The sequence below is a fragment of the Eschrichtius robustus genome, chromosome 3 (genome assembly GCF_028021215.1).
Source record: "Eschrichtius robustus isolate mEscRob2 chromosome 3, mEscRob2.pri, whole genome shotgun sequence".
NCBI lineage: Eukaryota > Metazoa > Chordata > Mammalia > Artiodactyla > Eschrichtiidae > Eschrichtius > Eschrichtius robustus.
The window spans coordinates 146,867,223-146,889,194 of NC_090826.1; the positions used below are offsets into that span (position 1 = coordinate 146,867,223).

Consider the following 21,972-nt stretch of genomic DNA (forward strand, 5'->3'; position numbering starts at 1 on the left):
CCCAAAATACCATCCTATGAGTCTCAAGGATAAAAAATACAAATATGTTACCTCCTTGAAGGAATAGAGTGCTTTTAAAAGGGAACGTTCGGCAAATAAAAAAGAACTCTCAGAAATTTAAAATATGATATCAGAAATGGAAAACTTAATAGATAGGTTAGAAGATTAAATTAAGAGAAATCTCACCCCAAAAACCCCAAAGTAATGGAATGTGGAAGGCAGGAGATAAAATTGGAGGGCCAGCCCAGATGTGCAACATCTAAACAGTGGGAGTTCTAAAAGGAGTGAAAAGGGGAAACAGAAGGTAGTAATTTGAGAAAATATCCCAGAACTGAGGAACATGAGCTTCTAAATTGGAAGGCCAAGCATGGTGGATGCAAATAGACACACTCTAGGGCTTTAAGTGGTGGAAGTGGATGCCTTTAAGGGAGAGGAAATGGTGGGTCCAAGGCTGCTTTTAAATAAGATCTGAAGAGGATTCAGTTCTTCAAACTGTGTGCTTAAATAATTGCACATATGCAGTATGCAGATATAATCAAACTATGTGCATGTATAATTTTGATTTAAAAAACCGAAAGCTAGGGTTAGAAAAGATATTAATAGATATTCATGAAAAAGAAAATCTTAACTGCCAACAAATCTGAGAAAATCCTAAAATTCTTTCTTAAACAGGAAATGTATTGTGACAAACTGAGATAAAAGAAAAAAAGGTATCTGTGTAGTCTATTAGGATGTGCATTGGGATGCGTCCCTTTGGACCTAGTGGCTTTTCTGCCCCCATTCCGTTCTATGATTCATTCCACGTATGGGCGAGAAACGGGGTGTGGTCCCCATGGGTAGGTTGCCAGACCGCTGGGGATCTGTTTCATCACAACGATCTTTTGTTGATCTTATGCAGGACAATCATGGAAACAGTGTGCACCTGGGCATTTTCTTTATGGGGATTTTCGTGAGAAACAGAATTGGAAGACAAGCAGTAATATACAGGTAGTCTGATTTGTCTTTCTCCTTTTTCCCCTTGAGGCGCTCTAGCAAACCCCATGGAGTATGAGAGTTATACAGATGAGTTACGAGGCAGAACATGGGTCAGAGCTGAGCTTTTCTCAACTCTGATAAGATCCGCCCCCTCTGCAGGATTTCACTGGTTATGGAGAAATTCATCTCACTTTCCCTGGGGGTTTGTTTGGGGATGGGGGATGTTCTTTCTTTCCACCTGACCCCAAGAAATGCGTAGTTGAACCTCCACTGAGCCAAAGAGTGGAACAAAACTCTATGAGTCTGGTTGGAGATGGGCTCTTCCATGAGTCAGGCCCCCATGGGATTACCTTTGCCTGGATTACCCATGACCAGTCATTAAATCCACACTGGCTTCTTTCCATTGCCCTGCACCCTCTACCTAACCACATGTGCTAGAAAAGTGCAAACTAATTTTTCTGTTAACGAAAGAGGTCTATTTGTGAAAGTGTGTTTTGAAAAAGCAATCAATTTGTTAGCATAACTGAAAGGACTTGGGTACTTTTTATTATTTTGACCCTTCAACCTTCTTTTCCATTTAACATGAGTAGAAACAGCATAGGGAAGTGGCAGGGTGTCCCCTGCATTACATGTCAATGAGCTTGCTTTGTATGGGTGCCCACAGATCCCATCGTAGTATCAACAAGCCGAAAAACTGCATGCTTGCTTTCACTTATGAGGGCAGTATGGCCTATTATTTACCGGAAAGGCAGCTTTCCTGTGTGTGCATCTGATAGGCAGAGCTGCACGTCCAGGGCAGATGATCAAAGACAAATCTTAGAGGCAAAGCACGGTCCACTTTCTGGAAGTGAATTCTTGGCCAGCCGTGTATTCTCTGGATCGGCACTTAACTGCAGGTCATTTTGAGAAAGTTTTCCCACTAAAAGCTTCCTATTTGGCTTTTATTTTCCTAGGTCCCCACCCTGCCATTATTTTTGTCCATTTATTTTCTCTTGCTCTTTGAATAGAGACATTATTGAAACAGGAGTGGGGAGAGAGCTCTTTGGAGCTACAGAATAAACTTTTTGACTCTTGGACGTATTCAGTCAACTCATATACCTACAACAAATTAAATAAAATATATAAATACGTGCAGAGTTGTAACTATACGCTTTTATGCCCATGTAAAGCTATCCAGGCATTTTGTCCCACACAGTTCTCTGTAGCTAAATCAGTGCTTGAGTCTGGAGAAGAGAAGCAGACACATCTTGGATTCTGGCTATCTAGATGAAATAGAAAATAGCAATTTGAAAGTTTGCTGATCATAAGCGCCTCACAGGTTTTGTTCAGTTTCCTTAGGAACTGCTTCCTTTAGCCCTTGCCTTGAAACCCTTCCAAGATGGGAATTTACTTCTACTACAGTGTCATGTTAATTGTGCCACTAAGGTGAAGTCATATGGTGGAGTGAGGAGTGGACCCAGAATTTTGGCAGTGGATTTGAGGGAATGGAGCTAGAGGAGACCACATATCTCTTATCTCTTGAGACCTTCACTAAGGAGCACATAGCTGTGAGTCCACATAAATGTGATCTAATGGAATTGTAAGTCAGCAGACAGCTGTGCAGAACACATGTAGATATACGTAAAAACAGGTGGTACTGGTGTAATGGAAAGCTGATCAGAGGAAAACCTGGAAGGTATAGAACTCATCCGTCCCTGATGAGGAGAGTGAGTGAGGCTAAGTCATCCCCTTTGGCCTGAATTGCCTCATCTCCAAAGTGGAACGTAAATAGCCACCTTGTCTACCTAAGAGAGTTGATAAAAGAACTGTACTCTATACAGATGCGAGACACCATCATTACTTTTTATTATTTCAGCAAACATCTATTGTATGCTGTGTGCCAGGTGTACTTGGTGCTTGGAATACAGAGATGAAGAAAGCAGAATCTCTGCCCGGGGCATGAGGGCCTATGATCGAGTTTGGTTTAGTTAGGGATCTGGTCACAGACATGAACAATTGTGATACAATGTGGTGACTGATAGAGGACAACACTAGGGTCTTTCCTGGCAATGTGGGTGCTTGAGGGTGAGTAAAGGCTTCCTGGAGAAGGTGACTTCTTCTGAGTCTTAAAGGAATCATGCAGGCAGAGGTAGAAGTGTAATGAGCTAAAGCAGGATGGTGGGAAAAGGTGGTGGGCAGGGAATTATAGGTCAGGGAACAGAGTGAAGGGTAGGTAGTGTAAGAGATGATTAGAAACTGGCTCCAAGTAGAATGGGAAGCAGGAGCTTACCTTCCCTTGTCTGGTGGTTCTTTCTGTGTATCTCATTTTAGATAAGATCTCCATGAGGAAAGGGAAGGAAATGTGTGTGTGTGTTTAGATCACAAAAATGTAGGCACATTAAACACTCCCTAGGCATTTTTTCCAAGTGGCATAATCAAATCTGTAGTGTACATCGCAACACAGAACCTCTGTGGATTCTTCAGCCTAGATTCCTGGAAACACGTGATTTTTTTTTTTTTGCCCGCGCTGCGTAGCTTGTGGCATCTTAGTTCCCCGACCAGGGATTGAACCCAGGCCCTCGGCAGTGAAACCGTGGAGTCCCAACCACTGGACAGCCAGGGAATTCCACACATGACTTTTAAATGACATCCCCCTCCAGCATTGAAAACGGGGATCATGGGAAATGCTCTGTCCATTTGGAAGTGTGAAAACCAAGGCAGTGGAAGTCTCTGGCATATTTTCCTCCTAGGTCGTAAAGGAAAGTGTACTTTATTAACAGCAATATCTGGACGTCGTTTACATAGGATTTTTAGCTATTTAAATAGATGCGTGTTGCATTTTATCTCCTTTTCTGCTTTGAGAGGAGGGACGTTTAGCTTTTAAAAATATGGTTAAATCATAATTTGTAAAATGAGACTCAGTAGTAACAGATGACACTCCTATGCTGTCATAAATGCCTAGAACATCTTTGGGCAAATGCCGTTGGCTTTCTTCTGTGCAGGTGGAATGACATGGGAAATATCACTCACAACAAGTCAACTATCCTGGTGGAGCTCATCAGCAAAGAGGAGACTGCCCTCTTTCACACGGTAAGCAAAACGGACAGATGAAGGCAGGGTCCCACAGGCAGCTTGCTGTTTGTCTTCTCAACTCGTAATATCTTTTCCTCGCTCTCCACGTCATGAGAGAATAAATATTCTGTTGAACCCATAACTTTCCAATACTTGCCCAGTGCTGTCATCGCTCATTTCTGGAAGGTGGTGGGGACTTCATGCTCACAATGCTAGGGTTTCAAGCTGAGTTTTGACTCTAGGGTTTGGGTTCCTCCACCAGCCTTATTTGTGGTGGATCACATTGTCTGGCATGCCCTTGACTAGTCACCCCTGATGATATTGCATGGTAGTTTCTTTTACTGGCTGGTTTGGATTTTCTTTGCCATCATAGTCCAAGCCTGATCTGAAGCAAACTGGGTGATTGCCTTTCTGTTGAGTGCCTATTTGAGAGCCAAGGCACTCCCTGCATCTCCCTGCCTCCCATTTAATGATGCTTGGCGTTCGTGCCATGCTCTGCCTTGATTCATTTACTGATTTTTAAAGCACTTGGTTTAGCATTATGTAAAGACACGCCAGATCATCAGTGTTAACCCCAGTGCGTTGGGCATCAAGGATTCTTTAGCAGACAGTATTGTCTGCCATCCTTGGGTGGGCTTCATAGACATGACCGCCACTGAATTTCAGCACACTGGTTTCTGGCTCAGGGGGTTATTTTGTGCTTGACATGAAGGGAGGAAGGGACGTGTCCCCGCTCAGGGGAATCCTGGTGAAATGCATATATTTGGGTTGGCCAAAAAGTTCCTTCGGGTTTGTATGGCCAAGCCCGATACGATCAAACAGATGCTTATTTTTCCCCTGTTTCTTCTTCTCCAAGGATGATATCGAAAATGCCAAGTATATATCTCGATTGTTTGCTACACGGCACAAGTTTTACAAACAAAACAAAATCTGCACTGAGTAAGTAAACATTTCGTCCACCCTCTCCCTGGATCAGCTTAAATTCTTGTGCTTTAGGGATGGTGTAGATCGCTTTTTATACTGACTCTTTTTCCTCATTCCTTGTAGAAGCTAAAGGGGCAAGTTAAAGCCGGGTGGGAGGGAAAGGGCTTTAATGATGAAGACTGTCTTGTGTAGTCTCTATGCCTAGGGAGAAAATGATTTGCAAATTGACTGTGAATGCTTGACTTCCTGAACGGATTGGCCGACATCAGTGCCTTTCCAACCTCTGCCGTGAGTTTGGAGGAACCGAGCGGTTCCCAGTTTGCCGGGGCGGCCCTTCGCGTCAGATGTAGAGTGTGTTCAGAAGCAGGTAGCAGAGTGACGAGCCAACTTGAAAGAGAAGAAGCTGCTGTCATCCTCAGCCCTGTGTTGCTCACACAGTTGGCTAAAGCTGCATGTGCCTCTGGGTCATGTCACCCGCCTGTAAATGAGAGGCCAGGGTAATTAGAGGAAGACTTGGAAGACGCTAATAGATGTCACAAATCCATGTGTGTGTTTTTCAATTTAATTTGGAAGTAAAGATGATAAAGGGAGTCTGATGAGGGAACTTAACTGTGACCTGACCTTGGATATAGCGTGCCGGGCTCACACTATCATAGCCTTTCCTTTGGTTGCCTTCAAAAGACGTTCCTCAGCAGAGTACAACAGCAGTTGGGGAGCCCAAGGTGCTTAATTGTGTTTCAAAGAACTTTGGGATGTAAATGCAGGAGAAGAACTGCTTTCCCACGTCCCCAGTGGACACATGCAAGAGTGTGAAAATGCTGTCCTAGAGCAGTTCCTGCTGAAGAAGGTGCTGCTTTAGAACTGGAGCATCAGGTCCTGGCAGACTTTTTTCTCTACGTGATGGAGGCTCTTTCAAACCAGTCGTTGCCATTGGTCACTGTCAGAGTCTGAAAGTATATTTGATAGTACAGTCGGCCCTCTGTATCTGTGGGTTTCATATCCGCGAATTCAACCAACCATGGATCAAAATATGTTAAAAAAAATTCCAGAAAGTTCCAAAAAAGCAGAACTTGAATTCACTATGAACCGGCAGCTCTCTACATTGTGTTAGGTATTATAAGTAATCTAGAGATGATTTGAAGTATGTGGGAGGATGTGCATGGGTTATATGCAAATGCTATGCCAGATGATATAAAGCACTTGAGCATACATGGATTTTGGTATCCGAGGTAGGTCCTGGAACCAATCCTCCTTGGATACCAAGAGATGACTATATAGAATTAGGTCTGCCAGCAAAGTTTGCAAATGTAAATCAGAAGAGCACTAATTAGAGAGCAGCAATTTAAGCCACCATATCTGTTATGGGTACACACGTGCATACACGCGCATGCGCGCATAGACACACACACCATTCTTTTGAACAGATTCCCTATAGGTCACATCTTTGCAGATCTCTGCTGTTGCCTTTGATTTGTTGGGGTGTCTTTGACATTAACAAGAATTCTATAGTTGACTTCTGTAGGGTGAATTTAAAAACAAAACTATTCTGAGAAGTGTAGTCTTCACTGTAGTCTTCTGGTTTGATCATTTCTTAGCAAGTGGCTTTAACATAAAATGTTCTGAGTATTTGTATTTCTTTGGTGGCCTTTTCTTCTTACATGAGTGACCATCACATATTAGACTGAAAATTAAGGAAATTCTGCTTTTTCCTTTCTACTTCTGTAATGATCATTCCTTTCTTCTTCATAACCATGTATGGGAGGTTCCTAACCTCTTATCTGATGAAAACTGGGACTCTCTAAAAAGCATACCCCCTACCCCACATAGACAGTAAATTCTGTATATATTGATAGTTTCAGAGCCTCGGCATGGGCTGCATGAAGGCTTGGCATTGCCCTCTGGAGTTTTATGAAATCAGCATCATCTGAACAGCATTCTTCTCCAGAGGTCTCCACTCTCTAACCTCTAAAAGACTGTTGTTCATTTTTATTTCCCTTATAATTTGTCTTTAGAAGTAAGCCTCGTTCTTCTAATATTACTTTGTAAAACATATTATAAAAGTATCATATGTTCCAAACATTTTGAAAATAAAAAAAGAACAAAAAAGAAATCGAAATTGTTCTTAGCTTCAGCACCCAGAAATAGAAAATGTTTATGTTTTGCTGTAATTCTTAACTCATCTTTTCTCCTTTCCCCTCTTCACCCTCTCTTGTCTATCTGGTCTTCTTGTACATGGTAAATAATAATAACCATCCTCATTTTTCTCAACTTTTCATGTAGACAATCAAATTCTCCACCCCCTATCAGACGCCAGCCCACCTGGAGCCGGTCCTCCCTGGTATGTATGAAATCTTCAGTTATCAAGTCCTCTGACTGTCGGGGTGTGAGTGTCCTTTTTTTGTTAACTTGAAGAGAGGGATGACTAAGGCATCATGACTAGGTCATGACCTCCTGACCAGGCGAGATATGGTGAGAACACAGAAGGGCATCAGTCTGCTATGCAGGTGTGATACACACCCATATTGTCCCTCTTGTGCCCGCCCATGTCCGTCACTTTTCTAAGTGTGACTCAGGGTTCACCCCCAGGAGTTTTAGTCTGGGCCGATGAGACCATGTTCCTTGAGCACGCAACCTACTGTGTGTTTTTCTCCACTTGCTTTATCTATCTTTATCTATGTATCTTTATCCACTATTTCTGATTTTTGCATATAGACATGTCTTCAGTTATAATCTCCACAAATTCTTTTATATTCACTGCCATAGACAGAGTTTAATAAACTCTTCAGAAAATGTCTACTTTAAATGAGCAAAAATTGAAGGAGTCTAGCTGATGGTCTTAGGTAGAGTATTCAGTGGGGAAGAAAATTAAAATTAATTAATTTCCTAATTTTAAGGCCAACAGAATTTGAGTTGATCCACTTTTCTACCTACCATTAGCCTTTCTTTAAAAACTGCTCTACTAATCATGTGACTAAGGAAACACAACTCATTTCACTGCATGTGTTCTGTCTTAGACTGTGTTTTATTTTGAGAATTACTTAAGGATGATATCATAGCAAGACGTGGGAGAGTTAGTTTCCTTTAAACTGTCTACTTGTTTTACGTCATAATTCTTTTATTTTAGATTATGATTTATTTTACACAAAATCAAAATAAACATGTGACCTTTAAATGTGTATAGGTTGAACAGTTCCTTTGAGTTGATGGGAGAATAAAATTGAATTTTTCTTTATACACAATATATATCCTATAACACATCTTTAACTTGTCTTTTAAAAGGAACTGTTTGAGGATTTTTTTTTTTTTTTCTTCTGGAAAATGCATTGACATGAACTCTTAGAATTCTAGAGTTTGGTCATCATATCACATAATATTGATAATTCCTGCGAACCCATGTGAATATTATTAATCTCTGTGTTAATGCGCAACATCTCACGAGAGGTCTTTGCCTTGGAGATGTAGAGGGCTGCTTTGGGCTTCTCCCCTGAAGTACCAATAGATTTGTTCACGGCACTGGTTTCCTTATTCTTCTCCTTTGTTGATATTATTTTCCTTTTCCCTTCCTTAGAGTCCACATGTCTTTACTAGTGAGATAAATGTTCACTTGTGTCCATGAAACACCAGGGGAAGCAAAGTGTTTTAGGGCTATCTTGTGATTTGATCTCATCCTAATTATCTAGAAAAGATACAGAGGCTTTCCTGTTCTGTTTGGATGAAGATAATCTACAGGAAGCCAGATTCCTGGCTTCTCCCTTTCCTCTGCCCCTTAGGATTAAACCATTTCAGCAAGAGTTCCTTGGGATGAGTGAGAGTAAAACCAGAGAACATTGTCTCCTTTGGGCTTCCTGGCTGATAACAAGGGCTCCTGATTGTTGTTTTTCTCTTGCCCTTCTGGCTCCTGTATTATGGCATCTAATTTGTTTTTGTGTTGGCAGATCTGGAGAGAAACAGAATAGTATATTGGAATATATAAAGAGACAGAATAAATAATCCTGAAATGGTATTTGGAGGATTAGCTATTACTATTTCTCACTTGTATTGCTTACACACTTATGGCAGTTCATAAACAGTCACCTACTTATAGGATTTTTCTTTTTTTTTTTTTTAAATAAGAGCAAGAGAAGGCAGAGGTGAGCCAACTTTGCCTTGCTGTAGATTTCTGTTCCCTTGTATGAATCCCTCCCTACTGTTCTGTTTTGTTCTGTTTTGTTTTTTGAAACCTAAAAACTGGCTGTCCAATCATGGAAAAATTGAGTTGAATTAGGTATTACCAAAAAGAGGAAAAATATTTTTAAATTGCTACTCAAAAACCAGCCAAGAGAGATTTGGGAATATTTAGAAGAGCTGATACTCTGAACTACTTTCTTAGATTAATTTCAATTCTTTATTTCTTCTACCCTGATTCTCTTTAATTTTTGGATTTCTTGTCTTCATTACCTTCTTTATTTGCCCTTTTGATGCTTAAACATTATTTGTAGCAAAGGAAAGAGTAGATGAGTTATTTGCCCAGCCTTGGACTCTGCGTAGTGTTCTTCTTCTGTTGAGGAATACTGAGAAAGTGTGACCCCTGCTGGCTTTGTGGGGTTTTTTTTTTTGACTTGATCTCAGCTTCTGTCCCAAAGCAGTAACATTTAAACTAATATCTATAAGATTAATTTTAAAATAATCAAATAGAAATATAAGAGATCATCCTGTTTGGTGGGTTACAAGCTTAAACTTTATTTTTTAGTATCAAAACTCTTCCTTCAAACACGTTTTTACCTGGAACCCTAATACATGAATAAAATGGATAATGTTGGAGGGAGGAGACTGATTTGAGTGACAGGAAGCTGAGACCTACTGAGGTTAAATGGCTTGCTCTAGACCGTATTAGCCATTAATCATATATCCTTTCTCGGCTCCCCAGTTAGTGAAGCTCTCTAAGCATTTTGGTGTTTTCTCTAAAAGTTTTACCTTCCTCTGCAGCATGGAGTTATTCAGGTTGAGTCTAAATGTCCATCTTTAAGAGTCTTATGGCGAAGAGTCCTCACTGAAGGGCTAGATGGTTGAACTGGATCCTCTGCAATGGGAGGGTCAATAAGTGGTCCTGGGAACTGCACGCTCATTGTTAGGGATCACATTTCAGATTTTATATAAATTTGCAAGTGGGCCCATCTTAACACTCCCCTGTCCCTATTTGAGGCGATGTGGCACTGTGAACTAGGGTCATAGGTACAACGATGCTGATGGGTACGAACTTCAGGAGGGACCCAATTTTGAATAGAAGGAAACAGGCTTCCCCCTTACTCTCATTATGTTTTAGGTGGAACATAATAAAATACATCTTCTGAGTTATTCCTTTAAAAAAGGCATTGGGAGGGCTTCCCTGGTGGCGCAGTGGTTGAGAATCTGCCTGCCAATGCAGGGGACACGGGTTTGAGCCCTGGTCTGGGAAGATCCCACATGCCGCGGAGCAATTAGGCCCGTGAGCCACAACTACTGAGCCTGCGCGTCTGGAGCCTGTGCTCCGCAACAAGAGAGGCCGTGACAGTGAGAGGCCCGCGCACCGCGATGAAGAGTGGCCCCCGCTCGCCGCAACTAGAGAAAGCCCTCGCACAGAAACAAAGACCCAACACAGCCAAAAATAAATAAATAAATAAATTAATTAACTAAGCACTTTTCATGCACTGTGGCCTTCCCTTTAAAAAAAAAAAAAAAAGGCATTGGGAGCTTTGCAGGTGTGTTAGAAAATACGTTCTAAATAGGTGCCTTCATGCTGATTACAGCCTCTTTCTCACCTTGAACCAGCCTCCCCATTCCCCCCTTCTTGTTTCTCCAGTCCTAAGCTTGGTGATGAGATGGGGGTGCCGACGCTTAGGGAAGGGTTGGGTTGAGTGTGGAGGGCAGAGCGTCTGCAGCGTGCCTCCCTGCAGGCGGGGTGAGCGATGGGGACCATCGTGTGCTCGCGCTGGTGCTCGTGAGTGTTACGGCCGTTTGTGCCAAGGCCTCCCACCTGCGCTGTGTTCTCTGTTTCAGCCCCGGCAACAACCGTACATCTTGCCTCCCATGCATGTCCAGTGTGGCGAGCACTACTCGGAAACACACACTTCTCAAGGTAACTGGCTTGCCGCTGTCCCTTCTTAAGATGCAAAGTTGAGAACTGGTGATCGGTACTGAGACTTTTTTTTGGGGGTGACCGTGATACTCTCATTTTAACTTTGTCTGAATGGCAGCAGGCAACAGCTTGGATTTGTGAAAGGCATAGATATCATTTACCCCTGAGAGGAAAATTTCCCCAGAATTGACTGCAGAGGGACTTGGGGGAAGGCAGTGAGCAAGTTCCTTTCTCCTCCTCCTTCTTGTAAGTGGGGTAGAGAGGAGAGTGACAGCTAAGCCCCATAGAATACTCTTCACCCTCCTTGTCAGTGTCAGAGAGCTTGTAACAGTCAAGCAGGTTTTCAAGGTGACAGAGAACACAGGCATCCAGAATAATTGAAAGAAATACACACAAAATCTCAGCCCCTCATTGTAACTCTCCTTTCCCATCTCTCCCACTGGCCCCTTTCTCACTGCACTTGTTAAACTCTTTTATTCCTCTTTTTCTCCCTAAACACTCCCATGCAAAGTGTGTAAAAAAAACCCATTCCAATAATAATTATATTGAGAATGAGCATTTATAGAGCAATTCCTCTCCTTAAGCACTTGTTCTGAGCACTTGCACTGTATTGTCTCATTTAATCCTCAAAATAAACCTAGGAGATACGTACTGTTATTATTTCCATTTGACAGATACAGAAACTGGGGTACAGAAGGGGTACTGGGGAGCTTGGATACGAAAATTGGTGTCTTGACTCTTGAGCCAGGCTCTGTAATCATTACACTAACTATCTCAAAAAAGGAATGTGATTAAACATTGGATGTTGACAGTATGGTAAATGGATAATTTGTTTCTGGGTTATCATTTGATAGCTGTTTTGAATCTCTCTGCACTGTCTAAATGTGAGCATGGAGACTAAGATAATCAAGATGATGTAATTTAATAAAACACTACTTTTTATAAGCAGACTAGCAAAGTTACCCTGCTTCTATGGGAGGGCACCAAACCCCATTAAGGTGGATAAAGGCAACATGTTCTCCTAGTTTTTCTTGCCTATATCATCTCATCTGGTCTATGTTCCCACCCCTCCTCTTCAGGCAGCCAAGTGTTTTCAGTCACCTTTTCTGTTTTTTAATCTTTTCTGCCTTTGCTTTCTTCTACTCTGCTCATGCTTGAATCTATAGTGTAAAAAATGAATATACTTTGCCCACAGAAAAGTGTGTTGGCAAGAGGTTGCCTGCCTAGGGGTGTCTGTGTGTGTGTGTGTTAAAGGAACACTGGACACCCAGAACGGGCCTTACTTTAGAAATCTGCTTTTTATCTCTTTAGGTACCTCTTTAAAGTATTATGAATTTTAATGTGAAACTGACCTCAGTGATGAAACCAACTCTAGAGGAGGGTTTTAGACAGTGGCTAGAAAAACCTCCTGATTCTTATTTTGCCCTCCGTTGGCTGCTGATCAGAATGAAGCAGCCACGCATGCTGACATCCTGACTGTGTTATTTGCCTTGTGCCTTGACAGACGCTCAGCAGTCCCTCGGATACAGGGAGTTTTCCCATTGCAGTCAGGAAGGTCAGCTCCCGGTACTCAATAACTTCAAATCTATTGCCCTATTAAAGTTCTTGACTTCCTGGCCCAAACATCCAGTTCTGTCGCTGAGCCCTGAACAGGAGGACGGGTCTCCCAATGTGAGGGCCATTGTCGGTGCCTGATTTAAAAGCTCATGGCCAAATCAAGAACTTAACCCAGGTGATAACGCTTCCGTATGTGCATAGCTTTCTTGGTTTAGATTCACTTTTCCTCTTTAGTGTGCTTTAAAATGTTCCTTCCATATGTTGGCATCTTGCCCAAGAAATTACCAGTGTTTCCATGGAATATGTGGGTGGAGACCGTGGGATTTCCCTTTTTACGACTTCTGTAAGTGTGAGGATGAACTTGATTGAAGCAGGACGGTGTGGACGTTCATGTGCCTCTGTGTGACTCCTTGCAGACAGCATCTTCCATGGGAATGAAGAAGCCTTGTATTGCAACTCGCACAACAGCCTGGACTTAAGTTATATAAACGGCACCGTCACCAATGGCAGTGTGTGTAGCATTCACAGCGTCAACTCCCTCAGTTGCTCCCAAAGCTTCATCCAGGCTTCTCCCGTGTCCTCCAACCTCAGCATCCCTGGGAGTGACATCATGCGGGCTGACTACATCCCGAGCCACCGGCACAGCGCCATCATCGTGCCATCCTACCGGCCGACCCCCGATTATGAGACGGTCATGCGGCAGATGAAGAGGGGGGTCGTGCACACGGACAGCCAGAGCCAGTCCCTGCGAAACCTCAATATCATCAACACCCACGCCTACAACCAGCCAGAGGACCTGGTGTACAGCCAGCCCGAGATGCGGGAGAGGCACCCCTACACTGTCCCTTACGGGCCCCAGGGGGGCTACAGTAACAAACTGGTCAGTCCATCGGACCAGATCAACCCAAAGAATACCACGGTGCCAAGCAAGCCCGGGGCAAGCGCCATCTCACACACGGTGAGCACCCCGGAGTTGGCCAACATGCAGCTCCAGGGCACCTATAACTACAACACGGCCCACATGCTCAAAAACTATCTCTTCCGGCCACCACCCCCCTACCCACGGCCCCGCCCCGCCACCAGCACCCCGGACCTCGCCAGCCACCGCCACAAGTACGTCAGCGGCAGTAGCCCCGACTTGGTGACTCGCAAAGTGCAGCTGTCCGTGAAGACCTTCCAGGAGGACAGCTCCCCGGTGGTGCATCAGTCTCTCCAGGAGGTGAGCGAGCCCCTCACGGCCACCAAGCACCACGGCGCGGTGCACAAGCGCCACAGCCTGGAGGTGATGAGCAGCATGGTGCGGGGCATGGAAGCCATGACCTTGAAGTCGCTCAACATCCCCATGGCCCGCCGCAACACCCTGCGAGAGCCGGGGCCGCCCGAGGAGGGGCCGGGGAGCCACGAGGTGCCCCAGCTTCCCGAGTATCACCACAAGAAGACTTTCTCAGATGCCACGGTGCTGATCCACAGCAGCGAGAGCGAGGAGGAGGAGGAGGAAGCTCCGGAACCGGTGCCCCAGATCCCCGCGCTCCGGGAGGAGATGGAGTACAGCGCCCAGCTACAGGCCGCCTTAGCCCGGATTCCAAACAAGCCCCCGCCCGAGTACCCCGGACCCAGGAAGAGTGTGAGCAACGGGGCGCTGGGGCAAGACCAGGTGTGCCTTCCTCCCGCCATCGCCAGGGCCAGGGTCCTGAGGCAGGGGCCAGCCAAGGCCATCAGTGTCTCCCGGGCTGACCAGACGGCCATCAACGGGTCCTCTCTTGGTCCATCCATCTCAGAGCCCGACCTGACAAGTGTGAAGGAGCGGGTCAAGAAAGAGCCTGTGAAGGAGAGACCCGTGTCTGAAATGTTCTCCCTGGAGGACAGCATTATAGAAAGAGAGATGATGATCCGGGTAAGTGGCTTCCTCTCCCAGGGCATCTTTCGAGGGACAGTTAAACGGGCTGATTTCCACCCTCGCCCTCAGCCCCCTCTGCTCCTTTTCCATGATTTAGACATACATCCTCTGGGCACTGAAGAAAGCGCAAGGCTTATTCAGGGAATGCGGTAGGGATTTAAAACTCACTTGGCATATGAACAGGTAGTGTTTCATTTCACAAAACTTTGTTTTTCACATAAACCTTCCATTCTCATTCATGGCATCTCATAGGTGTGCTTGGTGCAAAGTGCTGTGATAGAGTCAGGATCTTACAGGTTGGTGGTGTTGAGACTGGTGTCTGGGCCAGCATTTGCTGTTTATTCAGGGTCAGACTTCCCACTGCATGAGCTGCCAGGAGCTCACCTTCCTCCATCTCCTGGTACTTTGGTTTTTCCAGGGGAAAGCCTTTCCGCTCCCCCCCCCAATTAGATATTAAAAGAGCAACATGCCTTCAGAGCACAGCTTTCTGTGTAGATCTAGATGTCAGGATTGTTCATCAATATTGTCCATGATGTATCCAGCTTTATTTTCAAATCTTCTTTCGAGAGATGTTTAACACAAATCCAAGAAAATTACAATGAACCCAGAAGGTTACCGTTGAGCTTCCATTAGACATTCTTATTCTATCGAGAATTCACACATGCATGTTTATACACACACCACACTTGTCCTGGAAGTATTCACTCCGTTAAAAAATTAAAAAATCCTCTCATTATAACCATTCAAACCTAGATTGACTTCTCCTCTGCATGTACCACAGCTGAACTATAAGGTAGCCAGGGCTTATTTTAGGAACTCCAGAGCAGTTGTAACTTAAAATGGGCTTTGATGGAGTTCATTAGACTTTCTTCATTTATAAGTCTCCCAATTCTCCAGAGGGAATCAACCTGTAAAGAAGAGTAAAGAGCCAAAGTTTTAAGGAAGCCAAGTCCCTCGGTTTAGGAGTCTAGTTCATAGCAACGTTCCTACTTTAGACAAACCTTAAGAACATTCTTAGCCTCACGGTTTTGGCCATCCGTGGAGTATTGCTAAGAATTTGGTACAGGCGTAACTTTTTCCACCTAGAGGGAAATTGTGAAAGTTGTGCTGTGCCTGTGGGAAATAAGACCGTTGGGCTGAGATGTGAGGCTAGGTGCCTTGCGGGGGAGCTTTTTCCGGGGGATGGAATGAGATGCGGGGCTGGGTGCCTGGGGGGAGAGCTTTCTGAGTTTGGGAAAAGTAATCACTGGTAGAAAGGGATTTTCAGCACTTCTTGGCCTCACACCCCTTTAACACAACTCGGTATCAAGAACCCATCAGTCTAAGCGTTCAGCTGCTGCCTGCATGGTCCCCTAGCCTCACTTAGGTCGTATTCATTCTCTTCTCGTTACCTGTATTAAACAAAAGCCTGTAGCCAAATTCATGGCGCTGGTTCCCTACATAGTGCTTCAGGCGTTATCACAAAGGAGCAAGGGCCTTTTCCACTGTTTCCACGTGTCCTCCCATCCCATCCATTGGGTAAGAGCGAATAGCCAATTTTACCCCTTAACTAGTTCAGGAACATCATTACCCCAGCCCTATGTCATTTTCCCTGATTTTTTTTTTTTTTAAATGTGTACCTTCTTCTTCTTTCTTTTTTTTAATTTAAAAAAATGTTTATTTCTTGGCTATGCCTCGTAGCATGTGGGATCTTAGTTCCTCCACCAGCCGCTAAGATCCTGGTCCCATGCATTGGAAGCACGGAGTCTTAACCACTGGACCGCCAGGGAAGCCCCTTCCCTGATTTTTTCCCAAATCCTACACACTTGTGATCTCAAGGGCTGCCGCCCTTGGCTGGTGTCCCAACCTCAGAGTAGGACTTGGAGGGTCTTCAGTGAGCCAGGCAAGATGGTGACCACGCCACTGGCACTGATGCTTGGGATGGGTCTCTATTGTCTTTATGAAGAAACTCACCCCAATGACCTCCCCGCATCTCAGATGGCTGTCTATTCCCTGCCCCCCCACCCCATGGGTAGCTTTTGCCTGGCTTGTTAGGCATGGCTAAGAAGAGAAGGCTGTCAGGGCCTCCCTAGGATAAGAAAATGAGAAAATGTAACCAAATAGGAGCTGGAGGGAGACAGCTATGGTGAGAATTTGCCCTGCAGGCAACTCTCTCCCTCCAATTCTGGAGCTGCGGGTCCATTTGATGGATAGTTCAGGCCTGTTGTCTTGATAGCTTCTCCTGGCTCCTCCTGCTGCCTGGAAGGCATTTCACTGTCTGTAGTCACCTAACCCAAAATCAGGTACTGGGAATAGAAAAGGCCAAATCAGATCTTTGAATTAATTATTTTTGATCTCTGGTAATAAGCTGATAGGATAAGTGAGGAGGAGCTAAGAGAAACAGGTTATCACTGGGGTTTCAGTTTTCATTAGGTAAGTAGTAATCCTTTCCCAAGAAAGACAAATAGGTTTCTTTTGGCTTTGGGCCCAGTTGGGGTTACCTTATGGTGCAGGTGGGAAGGAAGCAGAAGGGCTGTCGGGAGGACTTTAGGACCATTTACAAAAAAAAATTTTGCTCTCTTAAAACTTTGCTCAACTAAAAGAGATAATGGGGGGAAGAGTCACAAAAACAAACTAATAAGCAAGTAAACTAACACCTCCACACACACACACACACCACCACCACCACCACATTTAAATCCAAAAATTTCAAAATCTGTCTGGGGTTGAGAAACCAGGGCCATTCTTAAGAATATTATACCTTTGGGACCTTTCTCACTTTCTCACAGTTAATCTTCCTCTGAGATGCTCCTTTGGTTTGTCTGATGGGTCAGCCCTGTCACTGGACCAAGCATCTTATTGACAGAATCACTCATAAAGGCCAGGGCTCCATTCTTTTTTTTTTAACTTTATTAAAGTATAGTTGATTTACAATGTTGTGCTTAATTTCTGCTGTACAGCAAAGTGACTCGGATATATTTATATACATATATATTCTTTTTCATATTCTTTTCCATTATGGTTTATCCCAGGATATTGGATATAGTTCCCAAGGCTCCATTCTGACTGTAGGTGGCATTGAGGGGATGCATGTAGGGGTGTAATGCCATCCCCTATACCCACAATTAGAATAATCTGTACTGTGGCTCCATCAAGATACTTCTCTGGGGAGTAAATTTCTAAATGACAGACTAAGAAAAAAATACCTAAAAGTTTGAATAAAGAAAACAGGAATAAGATGACTCCTTCATCTGTGGCAACCAAAGGCATCTGCAAATTGGTTTCACTTTCGTGTGGATCAAAATCATAAACTCTGTAAAACTCGTCTGTTGCTATGCTTTATGCAGTCTCTCTGCTCTTTTGTCTTCTAAGACAAAATTATTTGGTGGAAAATGCTCCCATTGTCTTGCCTGAAATGAGTAAATGGAGGTTTGTTGGTACCTCAATCAGCTTAGAGGGCCTGAGGAAGCACAGCCATAGGCCAAATAACAGGAGCCCCGACTGATCCAGTTTCAGAGTGTCTGTGCAGCTGAGGATAGAGAGGAGTTGAAAAGCCACAAACAAGGGCCAGGTGTTAACAACCAAACCTTCCCCTAAGTGCTCTGCTCGGCCCCTAGATCCATATTCTCCCATGGCTTAGTCACATCCAGTGGTTCTTCACCATGGTCGCTGGGAGCCATGGTGTCCATTCCTGTGGGTCTTCTGGATGAAGCATGAAGGGTGCTCCTGGGTAGGTCATCTCCGGTGGCCCCAGGCTGTGGTATTAGTGACTTTGCTAAACCACAGCAGCTCTCATTTTGGGGATGATATCCCGGGGACCAGAGAGAGTCAATACAGGATTAACACCCTCAGTCTTAGCCCCTCTGAATGGAAACTTGGGAAGGTTTTTGTCTATTTATGCATGTATCCAACCTCTTAAGAATGCAACCAACAGTTTTTATAAGGTTTTTACTGTTTAATCTGTATAAAAGGTCCATCATTGTGATTAAGTTTGATTATTCATGAATCTCTGTGTCTCTTTTCCTTGTCCTGTCTTCCTTCAGCCCTTATCTTCCTAAAGTGCCTCGTGTACGCTGTTTTCTTGTGAGCCCCGTAGCAGGGTGTATTTGTATGGAGTCTTTGCTCTTGTTTGTTTGTTTGTTCGTTCATTCCTCTATTTTAAATAAAAGCTCAGGAGGCCTGGACGAGCCGGCTTCCTCCGGCACAGTGGGAATAATGGGAAGACTGTGTTTGAATTTGCCCTGCTAATGGTGATTGTCTGCATTCCTTGGCTGGGGAGTTACAGATTTGGGGAGATTAAAACACATTCCAGCATTCTCCTGGTATTACAAACAATGAGAACATGCCTTTTCTTGCCGCAAGAATCTAGAGAAGCAGAAGATGGCAGGCCTGGAGGCACAGAAGAGACCACTGATGTTGGCAGCCTTGAACGGACTCTCGGTTGCTCGGGGCTCGGGGCGGGAAGAAAGTCGCGTTGATGCCACCCGAGTTCCCATGGACGAGAGGGTAAGCGCTGGGCTTGTCAAACATGTGACTCATTCTCTGTGGTCTTAGGATTCCAACGCTCTCTCCTCGCCCAGACATGCCAGCATGAAGGCGTGTTTGACGAATTCATTCTTCAATTTGAAGCTTAGCAAGACCTGGTCTGTGCTGTATTAAATTGATCCTTTTCAGCATCTCATGTTTCTTTGTCAGGTTGGTGCCATGACGACCCCTAAAGACACCAGCCCCTACCTAGCTGTGTGACCTTGGTCAAGTCATTCAATTTCTCTGGGCCTGTGTCTTTATTTTTTTTGCAAAATGAAGAAGTTAAGCAGTTGCTGTAGCTCTCAATTTCTGTGATTTTTGTGAACAAATACCCTTTATTAGGGAGTGATTCTTCTACCCACGCATTTATAGAATCCTTTAATACGCTGGCCCCTTGTTTGGCTATAATATATGGCTGATTTATAATTGTTAGGGTAATGCATTGTGGGAACTTTGGTTTTGAAAAGTAACCAGAAGTTGCGTGGTAGTGTTTCAGAGGTGAAGAAGCATGTTCTTTTAGTTCCTGAAATTGCTGTCAGGTTAAGAAACAGGTCATGTAAATGTAATAGAGTGCATTACAATAAGATTAGGGTTTTAGGTTTTTGCCAGCATGTATGAAGTATTGGCATGCTCTTAGAGCCAGAAGGGTCTTTAGAGGGATCATTTAATCTAATTAATACCATATTTTGTTATTAGTAGCTTGACCATGGGAAAAATAAAAGATGGGGCGTCTAATCCTCACAACTAGAGGACTGTGGGCCAGTATCATCTTAAAATTTAGCTAAGAACAGCTGTGTAAGTGGAGGGAAGGACGTTTGGGTAATTAAGATTAACAATCTCCTTATCACTAGAACTTGAAACAGAGGTGATAATAACAAAAATACTAATTTTGAATTTCAGCTCTTGCCTGGTCTGGCAGATTTGTTCTGTTTAAGGTATGAGTGAGAAGGAAATTGGTTATTGGAAAAGAGACACTAGCAGTATGGTCAGTAATGAGACCAAATAATCAAACATTAGTTTGTCCATCTTGAAACTACTTATTAACACCGTCACTGTAAATATTTTAAGAAATCTGGTGGTTTGGTTGGAGTGTTTGGTTAAGATAATTCAGAGAGCTGGAGATCAATTTCTGTTGCAGTTCAGAACCCTGAAGAAGAAGCTCGAAGAGGGAATGGTGTTCACAGAATATGAACAGATTCCAAAGAAAAAGGCAAATGGCGTTTTCAGCACAGCGGCTCTGCCAGAGAATGCTGAGCGCAGCCGTATCCGCGAGGTTGTCCCCTATGAGGAGAACCGCGTAGAGCTCATACCGACCAAAGAAAATAACACAGGCTACATCAACGCCTCCCACATCAAGGTAAGAAGTGGGGGGTGGAGAGGGGCGTGTTGGGAAGGCTGGTTGAAGATTGCTGGGTTAACGGCAAAAGGGCAGGGAGGAGAAAACATACGGGCTGCCACTGTGCATCTTGGCTTGTCCCCAAACCGCAAGGGAGTGTTTTTGAACTCCTGTGCTTTTCTTAGTCAACTGGAAGGCCATGCCTATCACTGCACAGAGCGAAGGAAGCCCAGCGGCCTCAGGGAAAAAACCTCAGGTCAGCTATTTCTGAAGCTTGCTCATTACAGAGGATTTAACTTTTTCTTCTCTCTGTGCGTTGTAACTCTCCCGAAAACTCACAGGTAAAGCTGAGGATTAGCCCTTTCAGTTTGTCATTTGCAGGTGATGGAGAATTTGGAAATCACAGGCATTATATTTCTGTCACTGGAGTTATGATGTTCAAGACAACAGAAACTTACTGTTTCTCCCTTGTAATACTACTGGTTAGGCACTTTAGAGCTGAAGTCCCAGAGCTGAAGTCCCAAATTTGCATGATATTTAGAAGAGTGGGCTAATTTAAACATAAGCCGTAACGGTGTGGTTGATAATGAATCTTGCAAAATGTGCCACATTATTCAATGCATTTGGGTCATTAAATTTTTGTTACTATTTCAAGTACTCCAAATCTTCATATCTCAGTATTTCATAGACTTTAAAATTGGTCAGCTTAGCCTTACTTCAGTTAAAATTTAGAGTTATGGATACATGTGTGCATGCAGTGAAGTGTTTCCTAAATAGCTTACCTTCCTCAGGGCTCCTAATGACAGAACATATTTGTTTAGAATGTCACCATTTGCTCTGACCTCTGAAGTAGGGGAATTATCTGTGTACTAATGTGAATTGTATTAGTATGATTGTTACAGTTGTTACAGGATGCTTTTCAACAATACAAGGTTCAGATTCGTAGTCTGCTGTGATCAATAACCTTAGAAAACCTGTATCTGGCATTATTTCCTTTCTTCATTGGACTTTTCAACTGTAGCCTGATTATAAGTAGGTTCCTTTGAGCCTTTAAAATACAGCCAGATGTCTGGCCCATGTATCACTTCTAACGGTTTTGATACAGAATATGGGAAGTGTACCATGGTTGGGTGTAGTGTTTTTGTTCACCGAGCATAGATAACCACATATATTTTTTAAGTGTCAGAAAGTCCTGTCCAAAGAAATAGGATGGCGTAACTCTCATGGATCATATTGTGTATTCTACTCTTATTTTTCAGAGTGAGAACTCTCAAAACAATGAAACAGTAAAAACTGAGCCCCAGGAAACTCTGAAGGAAACTGACGGTGGTGAATTTCATGGGCTTAGTTTAGATAACGAAACAATGACCAAAATAATGCATGCAAAGATGCAGATCACACAGCTGCATCTTGCTAGACTGTCTGAGAAAAGCTTCCACAGCTGTAATATACTATGTTCTTCTTTTGGCCAGATCGCCTCCCCCATTTTCCATCTGCTCTCTGGAAAAAGCTGTCAGTCTGCATGCGCTGTGACCAGTGGGTGGTGTCAACATCTCTTCCACCCCTTCCTCCGTATTCTCTGAGGCCCACATTTCATCTTGTGGATCCGGGTTAGACATGGGTGTGTTTAAT

General features: G+C 43.8%; 1 protein-coding gene across 1 annotated transcript in view; it reads left to right on the plus strand.

Moving 5' to 3' along the window:
- The window catches only part of PTPN14 (protein tyrosine phosphatase non-receptor type 14), a 109,281-nt gene that overhangs the window by 66,351 nt on the left and 20,958 nt on the right, over positions 1 to 21,972 (plus strand). Inside the window, exons 7-14 of the mRNA XM_068541436.1 lie at positions 899 to 987; positions 3,957 to 4,044; positions 4,883 to 4,965; positions 7,231 to 7,288; positions 10,966 to 11,044; positions 13,018 to 14,495; positions 18,840 to 18,983; positions 20,143 to 20,361. Coding sequence (XP_068397537.1) covers positions 899 to 987; positions 3,957 to 4,044; positions 4,883 to 4,965; positions 7,231 to 7,288; positions 10,966 to 11,044; positions 13,018 to 14,495; positions 18,840 to 18,983; positions 20,143 to 20,361 — 2,238 coding nt within the window. The remainder of the gene's footprint in view (positions 1 to 898; positions 988 to 3,956; positions 4,045 to 4,882; positions 4,966 to 7,230; positions 7,289 to 10,965; positions 11,045 to 13,017; positions 14,496 to 18,839; positions 18,984 to 20,142; positions 20,362 to 21,972) is intronic.